Source organism: Cornus florida, unplaced genomic scaffold, assembly GCF_030987335.1.
Source record: "Cornus florida cultivar Cherokee Brave unplaced genomic scaffold, ASM3098733v1 CherokeeBrave_3.0.0_Hap2_Chr11, whole genome shotgun sequence".
In the NCBI taxonomy this organism is placed as follows: domain Eukaryota; kingdom Viridiplantae; phylum Streptophyta; class Magnoliopsida; order Cornales; family Cornaceae; genus Cornus; species Cornus florida.
In genome coordinates, this window is record NW_026775581.1 from 108,672,741 (window position 1) to 108,690,647 (window position 17,907).

Sequence of the window (17,907 nt, forward strand, 5' to 3'; positions counted from 1 at the left end):
ATCAAGATGACAACTCTAGAAGCTGATGATGATGATGATGATGATGAAGTTGTAGCACCACACGGCCTTGAATCTGTGTGATGTGTGTTTATGATGACGCTTCCAACAAAATACAAAACATACAAAGTTAACAAAACATACAAAACATTCAAAACATACAGAACGTACAGGCCTTGAATACAAAACATACAAGTCCAACATTAATAATAAATAAGTACAAAATTAACAAAATAACAAGCCACATTCCAACAAAATATAAAATTCATAACCAATATTAGCATTTTGGGCGGGTTCGGGTTGGGCTTCGGGCTTCATAAGATATCTACCTGAGCTCGGCCCGAATTGAATTCGGGCTCAATAAACTCAGCCCAAGTCCAGACCCAGAACAAAAAGTCATTGTCCAAGCCTATAAAAATGCGGACTGGGCTTGGGTAAATTCGGGTTGGGCCTGCCCGAATTACAGCCTAATTGTTAGTATTGGCTCTTTGCGTACTCACACGCGGTCATCACCAGATCAATCTGAGGATGAAGACAAAATCGTCATGACCATGCTTAGAAAGCACTCACGGCTAGTGTGTGTCTACCAACTGCACTATATATCCACACATATCAAGAGAGGACAAGTTTCCTTAAATGCATTAATATTCCATCCAAAGACACATCATGGCGCATTCTCAATAGTAACAACACCACATTAGCATGACAGAGACCTGGAACAGATCTCTCGCTCTCTCACACACACAATACACACACACACACAAATTACAAAAACAACATGCTCCAATCTCAAACGGTTATGAGAATCCTTCAGTCCCCAAACCACCCATATCTTATCGCTGTTTTCAGCACAAAAAGTACCATAACTCATGGTTATTTGTGTCAGTAGAACTAATAGTGCTCAAGGATGTCCATATGTGGCATTGGCAAGGAGAACACTTCTCTTATCCTCTGCCCTTCTTTTATGAGGACAAATTCTAGCACTTAATTTATTTATGTAACTTAAAAATTCAGCCCGCCCACAATTTCAGTACTCGGAAACCCTTTCTTCACACAACCTCTCTTGTACTAACATGAAGAGGCTATCCTCGCCGGAGTCCCTCACTTTGGCCGGAAAACCGACACAATTCGCGTCGGAATGCTGGTTCAACGACGCATGCATCCTTGACATGGACTACTTCGTCAAGACACTCTCCGACATCAAGGCAAAAGGCGTCCGGCCCGACCTAATTGGCTCCATAATAACCCACTACGCTTCGAAATGGCTACCGGACCTCTCCACCGACAAGGCCGAGAAGGGCATAACCAATTTTGAATCATCACCGGAGAGTGTGACGGCAATGTGGATGAAAAAAAAGTTTTTCGTCGAAACCCTGGTCGGAATTCTCCCACCGGAGAAAGACTCCATCCCTTGCAACTTCCTCCTCCGGCTACTCCGCATCGCCAACATGGTCGGTGTGGAGCCGGCGTATCTGGATGAGCTGGAGAATCGCATTTCGTGGCTGCTTGATCAGGCTTCATTGAAAGAGCTGATGATACCATCATTTAGTCACACTTGTGGTACGTTACTAGATGTAGAGCTGGTTCTGAGGCTTGTCAATAGGTATGTGAGCTTGGATGATCAAGGGGTGAGAAGTGGAGCTGCATTGATCAAGGTGGCCAAGCTGCTCGACTGCTATCTGGCGGAGGTGGCTGTCGATTCGAGCTTGAGTTTGTCGGAGTTTGTTGCCCTCGCCGGAGCTCTTCCCAGCCATGCCCGTTCAACAGATGATGGTTTATACCGAGCCATTGATACATACCTCAAAGTAAGTTTCACCATATTTATGAAATGTTAATTTATTGGTCTTAAATTAATCCATGCTTGCCTACCTTATTATGATGTTATAGTCCCTTAAATTGATTCACAGGCTATCAAATGTATCTCCGTGTATTTATCTATGTATATATATATATATATATATATATATATATATATATTAATACGTATGCAGTCTACATGTAAACACCAAATACTAGAAAAAGGATACCCGTTACCCGCCACATCCTACACCTCTAATGATTAGTTATTGTGTTGTCACAACACCACCAGCTAGCATTAGATTCTTTATGTGTGTCTGCTGGGGTTCTATACATTGCAAGTCATTTTCCAAAATTAAATGCATTTTGTCTTGACTTTCGTATACACATCAACACATATTACCAATAATTGTCTTTTATGTTGTCCGTGTGAATTTTTGGAGAGTGGAATATTCCCATCTAACCATTAAAATTTTCAGCAAGTTGATACTAAAGCGCTACTCAATCCGCACTGATGGTAACACTCTAATCAAATAAAGTTAGAAGCTGGAAATAACAATTAATTTTAAGAATCTTTATTCTTTTGTTTTATTAGAATATTATCAATTAATTAATATTACATGATATCGAATTGAAGAAAATTTAATATAAATTAAACTTTTTTCAATTCTAAATCTTGACGTCAATACAGTATTCCCTGATCATTACACTTATGCATCCCCAAATGAACTGAACCCCGAACCCGGGACCGGCAATGGCCCAAGACCAGTGGAGTCAGTGGACCAAGCTTGATCAGGACAATTGCCGGCCCGCTGAGAGAATTGGGATATTGGCCTTCAATCTTACAACTCTTTGGGTCGGGCCACCAGGCCTATTTTAGGTTCAAACTATGTAATGATTTTATTTTATTTTATTTTCTTAAAGATTTTATTTAGCATGGCAAGTGACTATACACCCAAATGATTAACTGCAAAAGTACTATACTGATATATATATATATACACTTAATTTCTTGTATTTATAGTAAGATGATCTGAGTAGTATTGACTGATACAAGAATAATAATAGTACCAATTGTACTCATATATTTATCAAAATGCCAAGTATTTACATGAAAAAAAAAACTTTTATAAGTCAGCTTTTAATTGATAATGTGCAACCCTAATGTTTGTTTTGGGTGCAGGCACATCCCGGTGTGTCAAAGCAAGAAAGGAAGAGTGTGTGTAGATTAATAGACAGTCGCAAACTCTCTCCAGAGGCCTCTCTGCATGCAGCTCATAATGAACGTTTGCCGGTGAGAGCAGTCATCCAAGTGCTCTTCTCCGAGCAAACGAAACTCACCAAACAGATCGATTGGAGCGGATCATTCAATGGCGGCGCCCCAAGTCCCACCCTTGGGCTGGAGCCTCCTGCTCGCTGTCCGTCCAAGCGACGAATGACGGCTCAACAAATGGAGATCAAGAAGTTAAGAGAAGATATTCTTAGGCTTCAAAACCAGTGCTTTTCCATGCAAGCTCAGATAGAGAGGCTGTCGGAGAAGAAGAAAGGGTTTATGTGGTGGAAGAAGCTTGGAATGCCTTCTTCACAAAAAACCATTTACGCCCCCATGGACAAGGCTGAACTAGTGGGAGAAGGGGAAGTTGAGCTAGGGTTTGGACGACAAACTCCATCGGACAAGAAGACGAAGCTGGTGATGAGAGGAAGAACTACTCCCACCAAGTGGAGGAGATCCATGTCTTGAATTTGATCAATGGGATTTCAAATATATATATATATATATATCGCTGCACTTTTTGTATCTTTGCAAGCTGCGCGCTCAAACATGTGGGAGTGTGTTGCTAAATATTATATGATGGAACAAATTGTGTGCCTCTAATATTGCAATGCTTTTAAGATTTTTACTTGAAACATCCTTAATCATTCTTCTTATTCAATCTGATATTCATCATGATCAAAGCACAAAAATTAGTCTTATATAGTCTCCACTCTAAAGTTCCTTTTGTGGTTATTTTGCTGTCTTTTAATTACCTCGAAATCTCTTTTCATCACAAACATATAATCTTGATGTAACCTCTGTAGTGATTATGTTTATTAGATTGATCTGTTTTTTATACTGAACCCAATCCTACATCCATAGGTTCCAAAACACACATTCGATATTACTAGTACTTGGTTGAATAAATATTAATTCCTCTTTATAGACTTCACAAAATTTTCATATTAAGACTCCATTTGTTTCGACCTAAAATATTTTTGATGGAAAATATTTTTCTTTTTAGGTAAAATCCATTTTTTATTTTTATTTTTTAGTATTTGGTAAAGTTATAAGTCGAGGTTAAAGTCAAATATATATAGGACGGGGCATATAAAATAACTTGCTAAAAATTGATGAATAAGTTATTTTTGTTAAATTTTAATATTTTTTTTCTTCGTAAATATTTTACGACAACCAAATACCATTCAAACAAACGAAGCCTAAATAAGTTTTTTACACAGAAGTTCGTGAATAATAAATAGTTAAGTTTGGGAGCACAGAATCAGCACTTGAAATTGGTTGCCGTAATTGGTAGGATTTACTACATCTTTGTGCTTAATTACAATGTTATTAACTCAAAACAAACAGTATGACTCTATATAAATATAAAATTAATACAATTTTGCCAATTTATTTTTGTTATTGATTGATATAACAATGATTCAGATCAACATTTTTGAAAAAACACAAAACAAATTTCATTACCAAAATGTCCGAATCCACTAATACAAAACACACGAATTTCATTAATTTGGGAGTTGGAACCAATTCCTAGTACCACTCATAAGTCATAATGGGTAACAACAAACACTTTTAATTGGCACCTAAACAACAAACACTTTAGACGGCGTCGTATCGCTACGCTTTCGCTTCTCAGTGTGCAACATTACCTTGTGCAATGTTCTAGCCGTTAAACCTCACCCGTTGCACATTTGCTCTGTATCTCCGAAAATGGCGGTCTCTGCTAACACCCCACCAATCCCTCCACACCCTGACCTTTCCAACCTCCACTCCAATGTACAAAAACCCAAAGCGTTGAATTTCTCTCATAACCTCCAAACCCACAAATTCTCTCTCAAGAAAACCCATGGAATCTCTGTACTAAACACCAGTTCCCTCGACACCAGAAACCCCAACTCTCGTATATGCGAGCTCTGCCTCAATGGGCACATAGAACGAGCTCTAGAACTCTTGAATTCAATGCAAGAACTTCAAATTGCAGTTGAAGAAGAAACTTTCATTGCTTTGCTTAGGCTTTGTGAGTGGAAGCGATCAGCTAATCAAGGAGCTAAGGTTTATTCGTGCGTATTGAATTCGACGAACAGGTTGAGTATTCGACTCGGTAATGCGTTGTTGAGTATGTTTGTGAGGTTGGGCAATTTGGTTGATGCATGGTATGTGTTTGGGAAAATGGAGGAAAGGGATATTTTTTCATGGAATGTTTTGGTGGGTGGGTATGCGAAAGCTGGTTATTTTGATGAGGCTTTGAACCTGTACCATCGGATGTTGTGGGTTGGGATTAAACCCGATGTGTATACGTTTCCTTGCGTTTTGAGGACTTGCGGCGGTGTACCGGATTTGGAGAGGGGTAGGGAGGTTCATGTTCATGTAATTAGATTTGGGTTTGAGTCAGATATTGATGTGGTTAATGCTTTGATAACCATGTATGTGAAATGCGGCAATGTGCATGCTGCACGGCTTGTGTTTGATAGAATGCTTAGAAGAGATAGGATTTCTTGGAATGCGATGATTTCAGGGTATTTTGAGAATGTTGAATACTTGGAAGGATTGAGATTGTTCTTCATGATGCGTGAACTTTCTATTAATCCGGATTTGATGACCATGACAAGTGTGATCTCTGCATGTGAGCTTCTTGGTGATGAGAGATTAGGGAGGGTAATTCATGGGTATGTAGTGCGAACAGAGTTCGGGGCTGATTTTTCGGTGGAAAATTCTTTAATTCAAATGTATTCGAGTGTTGGGAATTGGAAGGAAGCAGAAAAAGTTTTTTCTAGAATCGAGTCTAAAGATGTGGTATCATGGACAACAATGATTTCAGGTTATGAAAATAATGGATTGCCTGATAAAGCTGTGGAAACTTACCAAATGATGGAGCTGCAAGGTGTCATACCGGACGAGATTGCCGTTGCCAGTGTTTTATCTGCATGTGCTTCTTTGGGCCTTTTAGATTTGGGCATTAAGCTGCATGAGCTTGCCAAGAGGACAAGACTCATATCATATGTTATGGTAGCAAATACTCTCATTGATTTGTATTCCAAATGTAGATGTGTTGACAAGGCTTTGGAAGTCTTCCACAACATTCCTGTTAAGAATGTGATATCTTGGACATCTATCATCCTTGGGCTCCGAATCAACAACCGGTGCTTTGAGGCTTTGATTTTCTTCAGGCAAATGATAGTAAGTATCAACCCCAATTCTGTTACCTTGGTGGCTGTCCTATCTGCATGTGCTAGGATAGGAGCTTTGATGTGTGGAAAAGAGATCCATGCTCATGCATTAAGGAATGGATTAGCATTTGATGGTTTTTTACCCAATTCTCTCCTTGACTTGTATGTAAGGTGTGGAAGGATGGGACCTGCATGGAACCAATTTAACACGCAGAAAGAAGACGTGGCATCCTGGAATATTATGCTGACTGGCTATGCTCAGCGGGGGCAAGGAACACTGGCTGTGGAGCTATTCAATAGAATGATAAATTCAGAGGTAAAGCCTGATGAGATTACATTTATTGCTTTATTATGTGCTTGTGGTAGATCTGGGATGGTTATTGAAGGATTGGGGTTTTACAATAGTATGAAACTTAAGTATTCTGTTACCCCGAATCTGAAACATTATGCTTGCATGGTGGATTTACTTGGCCGTGCTGGGAAATTGGAGGATGCTTATGAATTTATAAAGAAAATGCCAATAAAACCAGATCCAGCCATCTGGGGAGCCTTACTAAATGCATGCAGGATCCACAGGTGGGTTGAGCTTGGGGAACTTGCGGCTAGGAATATATTTGAATTGGATAAAGGAAGTGTTGGATATTACATCCTCCTCTGTAATCTTTATGCTGACAGTGGTAAATGGGATGAAGTCGCAGGACTGAGAAAGATGATGAGAGAAAAAGGGCTTACTGTTGATCCCGGGTGCAGTTGGGTGGAAGTGAAAGGAAAAGTCCATGCTTTCCTCAGCGGTGATGATTCCCACCCTCAAATAAAGGAAATAGGTGCAATTTTGGAGGGATTTTATGAGAAAATGAAGTTGGCCGATTTCAGTAGTCCAGAAAGAAGTTCTTTAGATGAAGTTAAAGCTTCAAAAGCTGACATTTTCTGTGGGCACAGTGAGAGACTGGCCATTGCATTTTCACTTATAAATACTGCCCCTGGTATGCCTGTATGGGTGACAAAGAATCTCTACATGTGTGAGAGCTGTCATAATACCATCAAATTTATCTCTAAGGTTGTTCGGAGAGAGATTTCGGTTAGGGATACCGAACATTTACACAATTTTAAGGATGGAGTCTGCTCCTGTGGGGATGAAGGTTACTGGGGAAGAACTTGATTACTGGTAAGCAAGAGTGCTGTAATAACTTCTAACCTTTCCTACTGATTTACAAGAGAATTCGGGAATGGTAGACCCAAGGTTGTGAACTGAAATTGCATACTGGACGTCTCAACCGGCCTTCTAAAACATATTACATGTAAAGCAAAAAAGAGCAGAACAATGATCGAGGTATTCTGAAACAGAGTCCAATTATCTTCTGTCAATGGCTCGACTTGAAGAAAGAAGCTGCTTCCTTGTCCTCTTATCCACTGCACTGCTAATCAGTAAAATTGACACTGAAATTCTTGTGGTTTGCTGCCATTGGAGATTTGGCTGTGGAGCAAGGCATTACTGGTGAAGTGTGGGTTCCTCTCCTCTGCTCACATATGTATATTTCTATCACAGTTGAATGCTTTGACTTCCTGCACAATTTGAACCTGGTAGATAAGTGTATAAATTTGCACAAATGGATGCTATGTTGACCTTTTTCTATCTCCCTTCACAATGTTTGTCCTCCTCCTCTGGTTAGAACTCAATAGTGTCAAAGAAAAATCAGCAGACTAAATTTGATGTATGGAAATTCTGGGTGCGTCAAAACCTTAGTTTTATGGTTTAAATGAATCATCAGTGACATCATGACATTAATTACGAGTATCACGTTCATTTTTCAAGGTGATAGTTTAAGTCTGCATTTTACTTGGTTGAATGAAAGCACAGTAGAAAGGATGGATGGGTTACTACCAATTTTTTGATTTGGTTGGAAGGATGGCAAGCGAATTTATATATATATTTTTTATCATGTATTGTGAGAGAATTTCGATGGAATTTAACTAATGATTTGGTAAGTAATTAAATGTTAAAATTGGTATTACATATTTGTAGGGCAACCTTTTTTTCTTTGGTTCCTTTCCTCCTAATTTTAAAATGAATAAAAAAACTTTTAAAAAACATGTATTGGGAGGGATGCTTCATCTCTCCTTACTTTTCTCCCTCTCTTCTAAGTTCCAACAAAATAAGGAAAACTTCATCTATTCTTGTATCCCTCTTTCTTCCATTCTTCCTCAATTCCAACCCAACATAGCCTTAGATTAATTGTGCTTTGTCATTTTAATATAATTACACAATATTTAGATTTTATTAGAAGAAAATGTAATGCAGACTTTTTATCTTACTCTGTGTGTTTGGGATTGCTTCTCTACTATTAGAAAGCACTTTTATTTGAAAAAACTGAGATGAGATGCGCTTGGTGACAAAAATAAGTGCGGTTAGATAGTAGAGGTTTCATCTAAAAAGCGCATCCACTTAAAGTTACAAACCCGTAACTTTTAAAATTGTGTTTTAAGTAAACATAAATTTTTTATGACAATTATATTGTTTTAGACTATTTAATCCCTCTTTACTTTTTATAGATACAACTTTATCCATAGTGTTAAAAGAATATACAAATATTATGCAAACTGAATTGTGTTGTCTGAAAACTGGAACTTGCTAGTATTGCTGTTAACCTACCGTTTTCTTTAAGAAACCTATATATTTGTATTTGAAATTCGGCATCCTTCCTTTTAAGAAACCTATATTAGAAATTCAAGTTATATTAGAAGTTTAGTTTAGAAAGAGTTTAGTTCCATAATCATCCAATTACTATATTCATGAAAAAACCTATATATTAGAAATAAAACAAAATATACGGAGGATAGAAATATTAAACAAAATATATTGAGGATAGAAATATTATTAGTAAATTAGATAATAAAATACATCACGAAATACATAACATACTTTTTCCATATAACAATTTTGTAACAACTTTATTACTAAAAGCGTTTTTATAATTTTAATAACAATCCCAAATGCGCTGCTTAGTGCTTATATGCAGTATTTTATAATACATAGATTATTTAATACCCGTATACGATTCAATTAAATTTCGTACAAAAACTTTAACTAATCGTTATGCGTACCTAAGAATAATATCCGCGGCATATGCCCTTTTGCCTAAAGTTTTGGCTTATCCTCACTTCACTTTGGATCAAAGAAATCTCACCCTCAGATAGTCAACACCCACAGTCCTCCACCATGGAAGAAGAATCATCAAACTCTTCCACCACCCCTCTCCTCCGCCACCAGTGGTGGCGCCATCGTCTCCCCACCCTCAGCCCCAAAACCACCATATGGTCCGAACTCGGCGGCTCTGTTGGCGATCTCGGCACCTACATCCCCATAGTCCTGGCCCTCACCCTGGTCTCCAACCTCGACCTCAGCACCACCCTCATCTTCACTGCCCTCTACAACATCGCCACCGGCCTCCTCTTCTCCATCCCCATGCCCGTCCAACCCATGAAGTCCATCGCCGCTGTTGCTGTCTCCGAAACCCCCCACCTCACCGTCCCGCAAATCGCCGCCGCCGGTATCTCCACTGCCTCCGTCCTCCTCCTCCTAGGCGTCACCGGCCTCATGTCCTTCTTCTACCGTTACATTCCCGTCCCCGTCGTCCGCGGCGTCCAGCTCTCCCAAGGCCTCTCCTTCGCCTTCTCCGCCATCAAATACGTCCGATACAATCAAGATTTCGTCTCCGGAAAATCGGGTACTCCTCGATCTTGGCTCGGCCTCGACGGCCTTATACTCGCTATTTGCTCAATTTTATTTCTTGTACTGTCTACCGGTGCCGGTGAAACACATGACACCAACGAGTACATTCAAATTTCGGAACAACCAAATAGTTCATCAAATCGTTCTCAACTTCGAGTCCGCCGGCGATTGCGGATTTTATCGTCAATTCCGGCAGCTCTGATAGTTTTCTTACTTGGGTTGATCTTGTGTTTTGTTAGAAATCCTTCCATTATTCATGACCTCCAATGGGGTCCATCCAAGATCCATATGGTGAAAATTACATGGGAGGATTGGAAAATTGGGTTTCTTCGAGCTGCAATACCTCAAATTCCGCTATCTATACTGAATTCTGTGATTGCAGTGTGTAAGTTGTCGGCGGATTTGTTTCCTGAACGGGAAGTGTCAGCTACGGCGGTGTCCGTGAGTGTTGGAGCTATGAATTTAGTTGGGTGCTGGTTCGGGGCTATGCCTGTATGCCATGGTGCCGGAGGGTTAGCAGGGCAGTACCGGTTTGGTGGCCGGAGCGGCGTGTCTGTGATTCTTTTGGGGACTGGGAAGCTGGTTCTTGGGCTGCTGTTTGGGAACTCTTTTGTGAGAATATTGGGTCAGTTTCCGATTGGGATTCTTGGGGTGCTACTGCTGTTTGCTGGGATTGAATTGGCTATGGCTTCCAGAGATATGAACACAAAGGAAGAATCTTTTGTGATGCTGGTATGTGCTGCTGTGTCACTCACTGGTTCTAGTGCTGCTTTGGGCTTTGGGTGTGGCACTGTTCTGTTTTTGCTATTGAAATTGAGGCAAATGGAATGTCATTGTTTTGGGTTTGGTAAATTATCCAAGTCCTGTGCCTTTTCCAATGATGAAACTAGTTTAAGCCCTTAGGAGATTCTAGATAGCATTAGATCTTGTTATTGGCTTTGTATAAAATAATATTGCTCTATTGATTTACTATTAAGAAAATATAACTTATATATATATATACGCGCGCGCACACTTTTATATCTGGTTTGAGCTTTTTACAAGGTTCAAGCTTCTACCTTTTTTTTTTTGTTTTTTCTTGCACGTTAGTTGTTGCATGGTGCTTAGATTTTTGGAAATGTCATCAGCACATAACATCCTGAAAGTAACATTTAACTGTCAGCCAACAACTAAAATTTTCTTCTCAGGCAGTCGGCAACTAAATTGCCCCCAAATTAAATTTGTGATCTTGATTCTTGGTTCATCTTGACTTTGGACTTGTGGGTTTAAGTGTTTCTCTACTTCAATGGTGGACATTGATAATCTTTCACCAATTTTATACAATCCCGAAAACAAATTAGTGGAATAAGGTTTTTGTTTTCATTCTTGTGAATTATATCCTAGAGGAATTTTTGTTGTTATCTAGAGCATTGATATGTAAAGTAGATAAATTTACTGGGTCTTCTTTTGCTGCATTATTGTCATTGAAGCATAAAAAGGAAAAAAGTGGAATGCATTCTGATTTTTGTTCATTAGTTCTTTTTTCTTTATTATTTCATATTGTCCCAGTTTCACTGCTATAATACTTACATTAGCAACAGCTGCAACACCAAGGTTATTTTTCATATTTCAAATTCTTTAGAACTCTAGCCAAACCTTCCCCTTTTTTCGTTCCAGTTCACTGTTTCTCTCCAAGCACTATTGAATCTTTAAGAAGAAAGACAAACTTTGTCTTGGTTGTACTTTAAGACTTAGAATGTTTAGTTTTGTGTAATAGAACTTGAACTTTTTAATTACCAATATTCTGATACCAAGATATGCAGAAATTACCATGTCAGGTATGGGGTTTCGCTTCTGATTCATAATCACTTGGATCTTGCATTCTTTTTCTGCTTTTCTATTAATTGTTGTCCAAAATATGGTCTAAGTATACCATATACTATAGTATTATTTATTTAAATATTATCTGTAAATATAAAATAATATAATGCTTATATATATAAATATTATAAAATAATAATCTATATATATAATTACTTGTAATGTATAGTTTAATAAAATAAAATAAAAATTATAAATAAAGGAACCTGATTAAAAGTCGAGGCTAGAATTTGATTCTATGTCCTTAAGATAGATTCGCCCCGCTATGGTACTTACGGACTCAGTGGCGTCTATCTCTCAGGATACAATGACTTGTCTTCCTTCGGTAGTAGCACTGCAAACCAAAGGAATAGGCGAACCGGCTCGGTGTAGTACTCTCTGACTCGAACTCGGACTCGAAGTGACTGACTAAGGCTCGAACCCACAGACTAAAGAGAGAAGGAAGAAAAAGAAAATTCAGAAGAAGAGAAGAATTCTCTGAATTTGGTATGGTTTGTAAATGATCCAAATGGGGGTATTTATAGGTTGTAAGGTGCCTTTTCGGGTGTGTGCAACCATGGGTTATGATGGTTCGGAAAAAGGTGTAACCTTTTGAAAAAACTAAAACTTTTTAAATTTAAAAGGTGTAACCCTTTAGAAAAATTAAAAAATGAATTTTTTTTTTTTTAATTTAAAAGGTGTAACCCTTTAGAAAAATTAAAAAGTAGTTTTTTTAATTCAAAAAATCAACCACCCAAAAAACCCACCCATTTGTGAAACCCATTTAAATAAACTCAACCCAAAAATAGGTCCAATCTAAAATTCCATTTAATAAAAGGAATAATCCGGACTTTACAATTAGGCCCAAGCCCAAGCCCAAATTCAAGCTCAAGCTTGACTTATTTAAACTTCAATTGGTTTCAACATTTTTTCCATTTAGGTTTTTCAAACACCTCACTTTGGATCTAATTTCTCATTCACCCAGAAACGGATTTGAGAAAGTAAATATACTACGTTCATCTCCTTGCGAAGAGTAACGCGCTGGTCTATAGATCCGCAAAAAATTCTTAGTGGAATCTATTCCAAATTTCATCCAAAGTTTTTGTTTTGTATACCCCGTTTCCAACAATCCCCCACATGAATGGAAATTAGCGTCAATTGCAAATAAAAAAGATACCGACACTAGAGAGAGTACTATTAGAAAGTAACTGCATCGGGATAGGTAGTTTTTGGCCTTGAACATTCCCTAGTGTATTACTATCGGATTTATTGGCTAACCAGTGAACATGATGTCTTGAACTGTTCAGCCGTTGATGTAAACCAAGACAATAGCAAACACACAATTCCTTCCCGCACAAAGTCGGTTCTCACGGTTGTGTTCATATGGCCCTGAACAACTCCTGGTATTTCATGAGCGCTCTAGAAAACTTAGCCTTAGAAGTTCTCATAGAAGCGGCCCCACTTCACACTCATATAGGTGATTTCTTATTAAGAGTATCCTACTATACTCCACTTGAATTTTCAAGATATAAGAGTCATTAAAAGCATAGCTTATCCTACGCATCGCTGTAAGTAGCACTGTCTCATCATAGAAATGGGTAGAAGATTAATTCTTCCCAGTGCTTCTGGTGAGCCATTCAGAATTTCTGTTATCCCTTTGAACCTAGATCTTGGGATCTCAAGTCAACTAGGTTGGGTTTCCATTAAGATGACTCGTTAGCTTTCGGCTTTAATCCCATTCCCCTCGATGAAATATACACTTGCTCTCTTGTCAAACCTTTTGTAAACGGATTCGCTAAATTATCTTTTGACCTGATATAATCTATTGAGATTATCCCACTTGAGAGCAATTGTTTAACGGTATTATGTCGTCGACGTATATGTCGAGACTTATCGTTATACATATTACTTTGTGCCCTTCCAATTGCTGATTGACTATCGCAATGTACACATATAGCGGGCACAGGTTTAGGCCAATTTGGAATATCTTCTAAGAAATTACGAAGCCACTCAGCTTCTTCACCAGCTTTATCCAAAGTAATAAATTCAGATTCCATAGTGGATCTGGCAATACAAGTTTGTTTTGAAGATTTCCAAGATATGGCACCTCCTCCAATAGTAAAGACATAGCCACTTGTGGATTTATAATCCTTTGTATCTGATATCCAATTAGCATCACTGTATCCTTCAAGTACTGCTGAATATCTAGAATAATGTAATCCATAACTTATGGTATATCTTAAATACCTTAGAACCCTGATTATTGCAGTCCAATAGTTCTTTCCTGGGTTACTTGTATATCTACTCAATTTATTAACTGAGTATGCTATGTCTGGTCGTGTGCAATTCATCAAATACATTAAGCTTCCTATAATGTGAGAATACTCAAGTTGTGATATGTTAGGACCTGTATTTTTCGATATATGAAGATTTACATCAACAGGAGTCTTTACAAGACTACTATCTTCTTTATTAAACTTTTCTAATATTTTCTCAATATAGTGAGATTGAGATAATATTAAACCATTTGATATTCTAGAAATTTTGATTCCTAGTATGACATCAGTTATGCCTAAATCTTTCATATCAAAATTTTTGGTCAACATCTTTTTAGTAGTTTTGATTATAACATCATTACTACCCATTATTAGCATATCATCCACATATAGGCACACAATGACATATCCATTTTGAGTGTTTTTCACATAAACACATTTATCACACTCATTAATTTTAAAACCATTTGACAACATCACTTTGTCAAATTTTTCATGCTATTGTTTAGGTGCTTATTTCAATCCATATAAAGATTTTACAAGCTTGCACACCTTCTTTTCTTTTCCTGGAACTATAAAACCTTCAGGTTGTTCCATATAGATTTCCTCATCTAATTCATCATTCAAGAAGGCTGTCTTAACATCCATTTGATGTATTTCTAAATTTTGCAATGCTGCAAAAGCTAGTAACAATCTAATGGATGTTATTCTTGTGACTGGTGAATATGTATCAAAATAATCCAAGCATTCCTTTTGCCTGTATCCCTTAGCAACAAGTCGGGTTTTATATTTATCAATTGAACCATCAGGCTTCATCTTTCTCTTGAAAATCCACTTATACCCTAAAGGTTTAGTACCAGGAGGAAGATCCACCAGCTCCCAAGTATGATTTTGCATGATGGATTCAATTTCACTATTTATGGCTTCTTTCCATAAAGGAGCTTCAGGAGAAGACATAGCTTCCTTATAACTTTGTGACTCATTCTCCAATATATATGTCAGAAAATCAGGACCAAATGACTTAGACGTTCTAGCTCTTTTGCTACGCCTAGGTTCTTCCTTATTTTCATCATCTATAGACTCTTGGTCTATATTCTCTTGTATATTGCTATTAGCAATATCATGATTTCTTTTAAAAGGATTTTTACAAGGAAATATATCCTCAAAAAAACAAGCATTCCTTGATTTAATAATTGTATTGACATGGATGTCAGGAATGTTTGATTTATGCACAATGAAACAATATGCACTACTATTCTATGCATAGCCTATGAAAATACCATAAAAGGTTTTTAGTCTTATCTTAACTTTCTTAGGAATAGGAACCGCAACCTTAGCTAAACACCCCCACACTTTTAAGAATTTATAGGAAGGTTTTTGACCTTTCCATAATTCATAAGGTGTCACATTTATTTTCTTTTGAGGTATTTTGTTAAGAACATAATTAGCAGAGAGCAAAGCTTCCCCCCACAAATTTTGGGTTAAACCAGAACTTATCAACATAGCATTCATCATTTCTTTTAAGGTACGGTTTTTGCGTTCAGCAACACCATTCTGTTGTAATGAATAAGGAGCGGTAGTTTGGTGAATAATACCATGTTCTGAGCAAATGTCAGCGAATGGTACTTCGTATTCACCACCTCTATCACTTTTAAACACCTTTATCTTTTTGCCAAGTTGATTCTCAACCTCATTCTTGTAATGTTTAAACATTTCCAAGGCTTCATCTTTACTTCTTAACAAGTATACATAGCAGTATCTTGTGCAATCATCAATAAAAGTAATGAAATACTTTTTCCCACCTCTAGTTGGCACAGATTTAAAGTCACAAATATCACTGTGAATTAATGCTAGAGGTTCAGTACTCTGCTCTATAGAGTGAAATGAGGTTCTAGTCAATTTTGCTTCTACACATGTTTGACATTTTTGATTTAAATCAATACTAAATTTAAGTATAGACTCTATGTTAATTAATTTACGAATCGTATCATAATTAACATGTCCTAACCTACCATGCCACACATAAGATGATTCAATCATATAAGCAGAAGAAGCATTAGTTTTATTATTATTATTAATAGCTTTAGGTACAACAGTCATTACATTGAACTTAAATAGTCCATTACTTAGATACCCTTTGCCCACATACACCCCATTCTTAGTCAGCATAAACTTGTCAGATACAAAGACCAGCTTGAACCCATTCTTGCTTAAAAGTGACTCAGAGACCAAGTTCTTCCTGATGTCTGGTACATGCAGCACATTATTAAGAGTGAGTTCTTTCCCTGAGGTCATTAGTAGCTTGATCTTTCCTTATCCTTCAACCTTTGCAGTAGAAAAGTTCCCCACGTAGAGTTGTTTATTATCTATAGCTTTATAGGTAGTGAACATCTTCTTTTCAGAGCAAACATGACGAGTAGCTCCTGTGTCCACCCACCATTTTCTATTGTTGCTCACCAGGTTGATTTCAGAAATCACAGCTGAAAGATTTAGCTCTGACACATCAGCTGTCAACTTATCTTCCTCAGCAATATGCACCTCAGTGGTTTTTTTCTTGGGGTTGTGTTGTGCTTTGCGACTACGACAGTCTTTAGCTCGGTGTCCTAGCTTGCCACATATGAAGCACTTCCCAGTGAACCTCTTGTAGTTTCCTTGGCTGGGACTTTTGCTAAAGTACTTCCTCTTCTTATTCTTCTGTCCAACTTCTACTACATTTGCCTTTGACACCATTGAAGAATTCCCGGCTTTCTTTTCAGATGAGTGGTTATCTTCTTTAATTCTTAGCCTGACAATCAGGTCTTCGAGCCCCATTTCCTTGCGCTTATGCTTCAAGTAATTTTTGAAATCTTTCCAAGTAGGTGGCAGCTTTTCAATGATTGAAGCTACTTGAAAGGATTCACTCAATGTCATCTTCTCAGCATGTATCTCATGTAGGATCAGCTGGAGCTCCTGCACTTGGCTCATGACTGTCTTGGAGTTTATCATTTTGAAGTCCAGAAATCATCCGACCACGAACTTCTTCAAGCCAGCATCCTCTGTTTTATACTTTTTGTCTAGTGACTCCCAGAGCTCTTTAGCAGTATTTATTGGACTATACACATTATATAAAGTGTTGTCCAATCCATTGAGGATGTAGTTCTTGCATAGGAAGTCTCCATACTTCCATGTATCAACAGCTCCTAGCTTGGTAATGTCAGTCTCACCCTCATCTAGCACTGGGGCAGTCTCAGTTAGATACTTGCTTAGATTTAGAGTTGTAAGGTAGATCGAACATCATTTTTTGTTGCCACCTTTTAAACTCCGCCCCATTGAATTTTTCAGGCTTCTCCTCATGACTGACGGAACATTAGGCATAGTAGTACTTATACTTGCCATTTGTCTGATTATATATTAAATATACAGACCACAGTCAAATTTACAGAAATAAAATACAACAATATTTAAATAATTAAACTATAGTATACTATGAATCTGTCTTAAGATTGTTGTCCAAAATATGGTCTAAGTATACCATATACTATAGTATTATTTATTTAAATATTATTTGTAAATATAAAATAATATAATGCTTATATATATAAATATTATAAAATAATAATCTATATATATAATTACTTATAATGTATAGTTTAATAAAATAAAATAAAAATTATAAATAAAGGAACCTGATTAAAAGTCGAGGCTAGAATTTGATTCTATGTCCTTAAGACAGATTCGCCCCGCTATGGTGCTTACGGACTCAGTGGCGTCTATCTCCCAGGATACAACGACTTGTCTCCCTTCGGTAGTAGCACTGGAAACCAAAGGAATAGGCGAACCGGCTCG

At 37.6% G+C, this 17,907-nt stretch overlaps 3 protein-coding genes across 3 annotated transcripts; all 3 read left to right on the plus strand.

Annotated features, from left to right (window-relative positions):
* The first annotated feature begins 789 nt into the window (after positions 1-789).
* Positions 790-3,704, plus strand: LOC132283157 (coleoptile phototropism protein 1-like). The gene is made up of 2 exons (XM_059785073.1): positions 790-1,802; positions 2,978-3,704. Exons 1-2 carry the CDS (start codon positions 1,071-1,073, stop codon positions 3,533-3,535), a joined length of 1,290 nt encoding a protein of 429 aa, XP_059641056.1. The 5' UTR covers positions 790-1,070; the 3' UTR covers positions 3,536-3,704.
* Positions 3,705-4,622: 918 nt separating this feature from the next.
* Positions 4,623-8,174, plus strand: LOC132282285 (pentatricopeptide repeat-containing protein At1g15510, chloroplastic). The gene has a single exon (XM_059783898.1). It carries the CDS (start codon positions 4,781-4,783, stop codon positions 7,394-7,396), a length of 2,616 nt encoding a protein of 871 aa, XP_059639881.1. The 5' UTR covers positions 4,623-4,780; the 3' UTR covers positions 7,397-8,174.
* A 1,181-nt stretch (positions 8,175-9,355) lies between these two features.
* LOC132282286 (molybdate transporter 2) lies at positions 9,356-10,965 on the plus strand. The gene has a single exon (XM_059783899.1). The coding sequence runs from the start codon at positions 9,362-9,364 to the stop codon at positions 10,868-10,870; it is 1,509 nt and encodes a 502-aa protein (XP_059639882.1). The 5' UTR covers positions 9,356-9,361; the 3' UTR covers positions 10,871-10,965.
* The last annotated feature ends 6,942 nt before the right edge of the window (positions 10,966-17,907 follow it).

Coding starts and splice junctions, on each gene's coding strand:
- LOC132282285 (XM_059783898.1), top strand. CDS start 4,781: ATGGCGGTCTCTGCTAACACCCCACCAATCCCTCCACACCCTGACCTT.
- LOC132282286 (XM_059783899.1), top strand. CDS start 9,362: ATGCCCTTTTGCCTAAAGTTTTGGCTTATCCTCACTTCACTTTGGATC.
- LOC132283157 (XM_059785073.1), top strand. CDS start 1,071: ATGAAGAGGCTATCCTCGCCGGAGTCCCTCACTTTGGCCGGAAAACCG. Junction 1,803..2,977: donor CCATTGATACATACCTCAAA/GTAAGTTTCACC, acceptor TTTTGGGTGCAG/GCACATCCCGGTGTGTCAAA.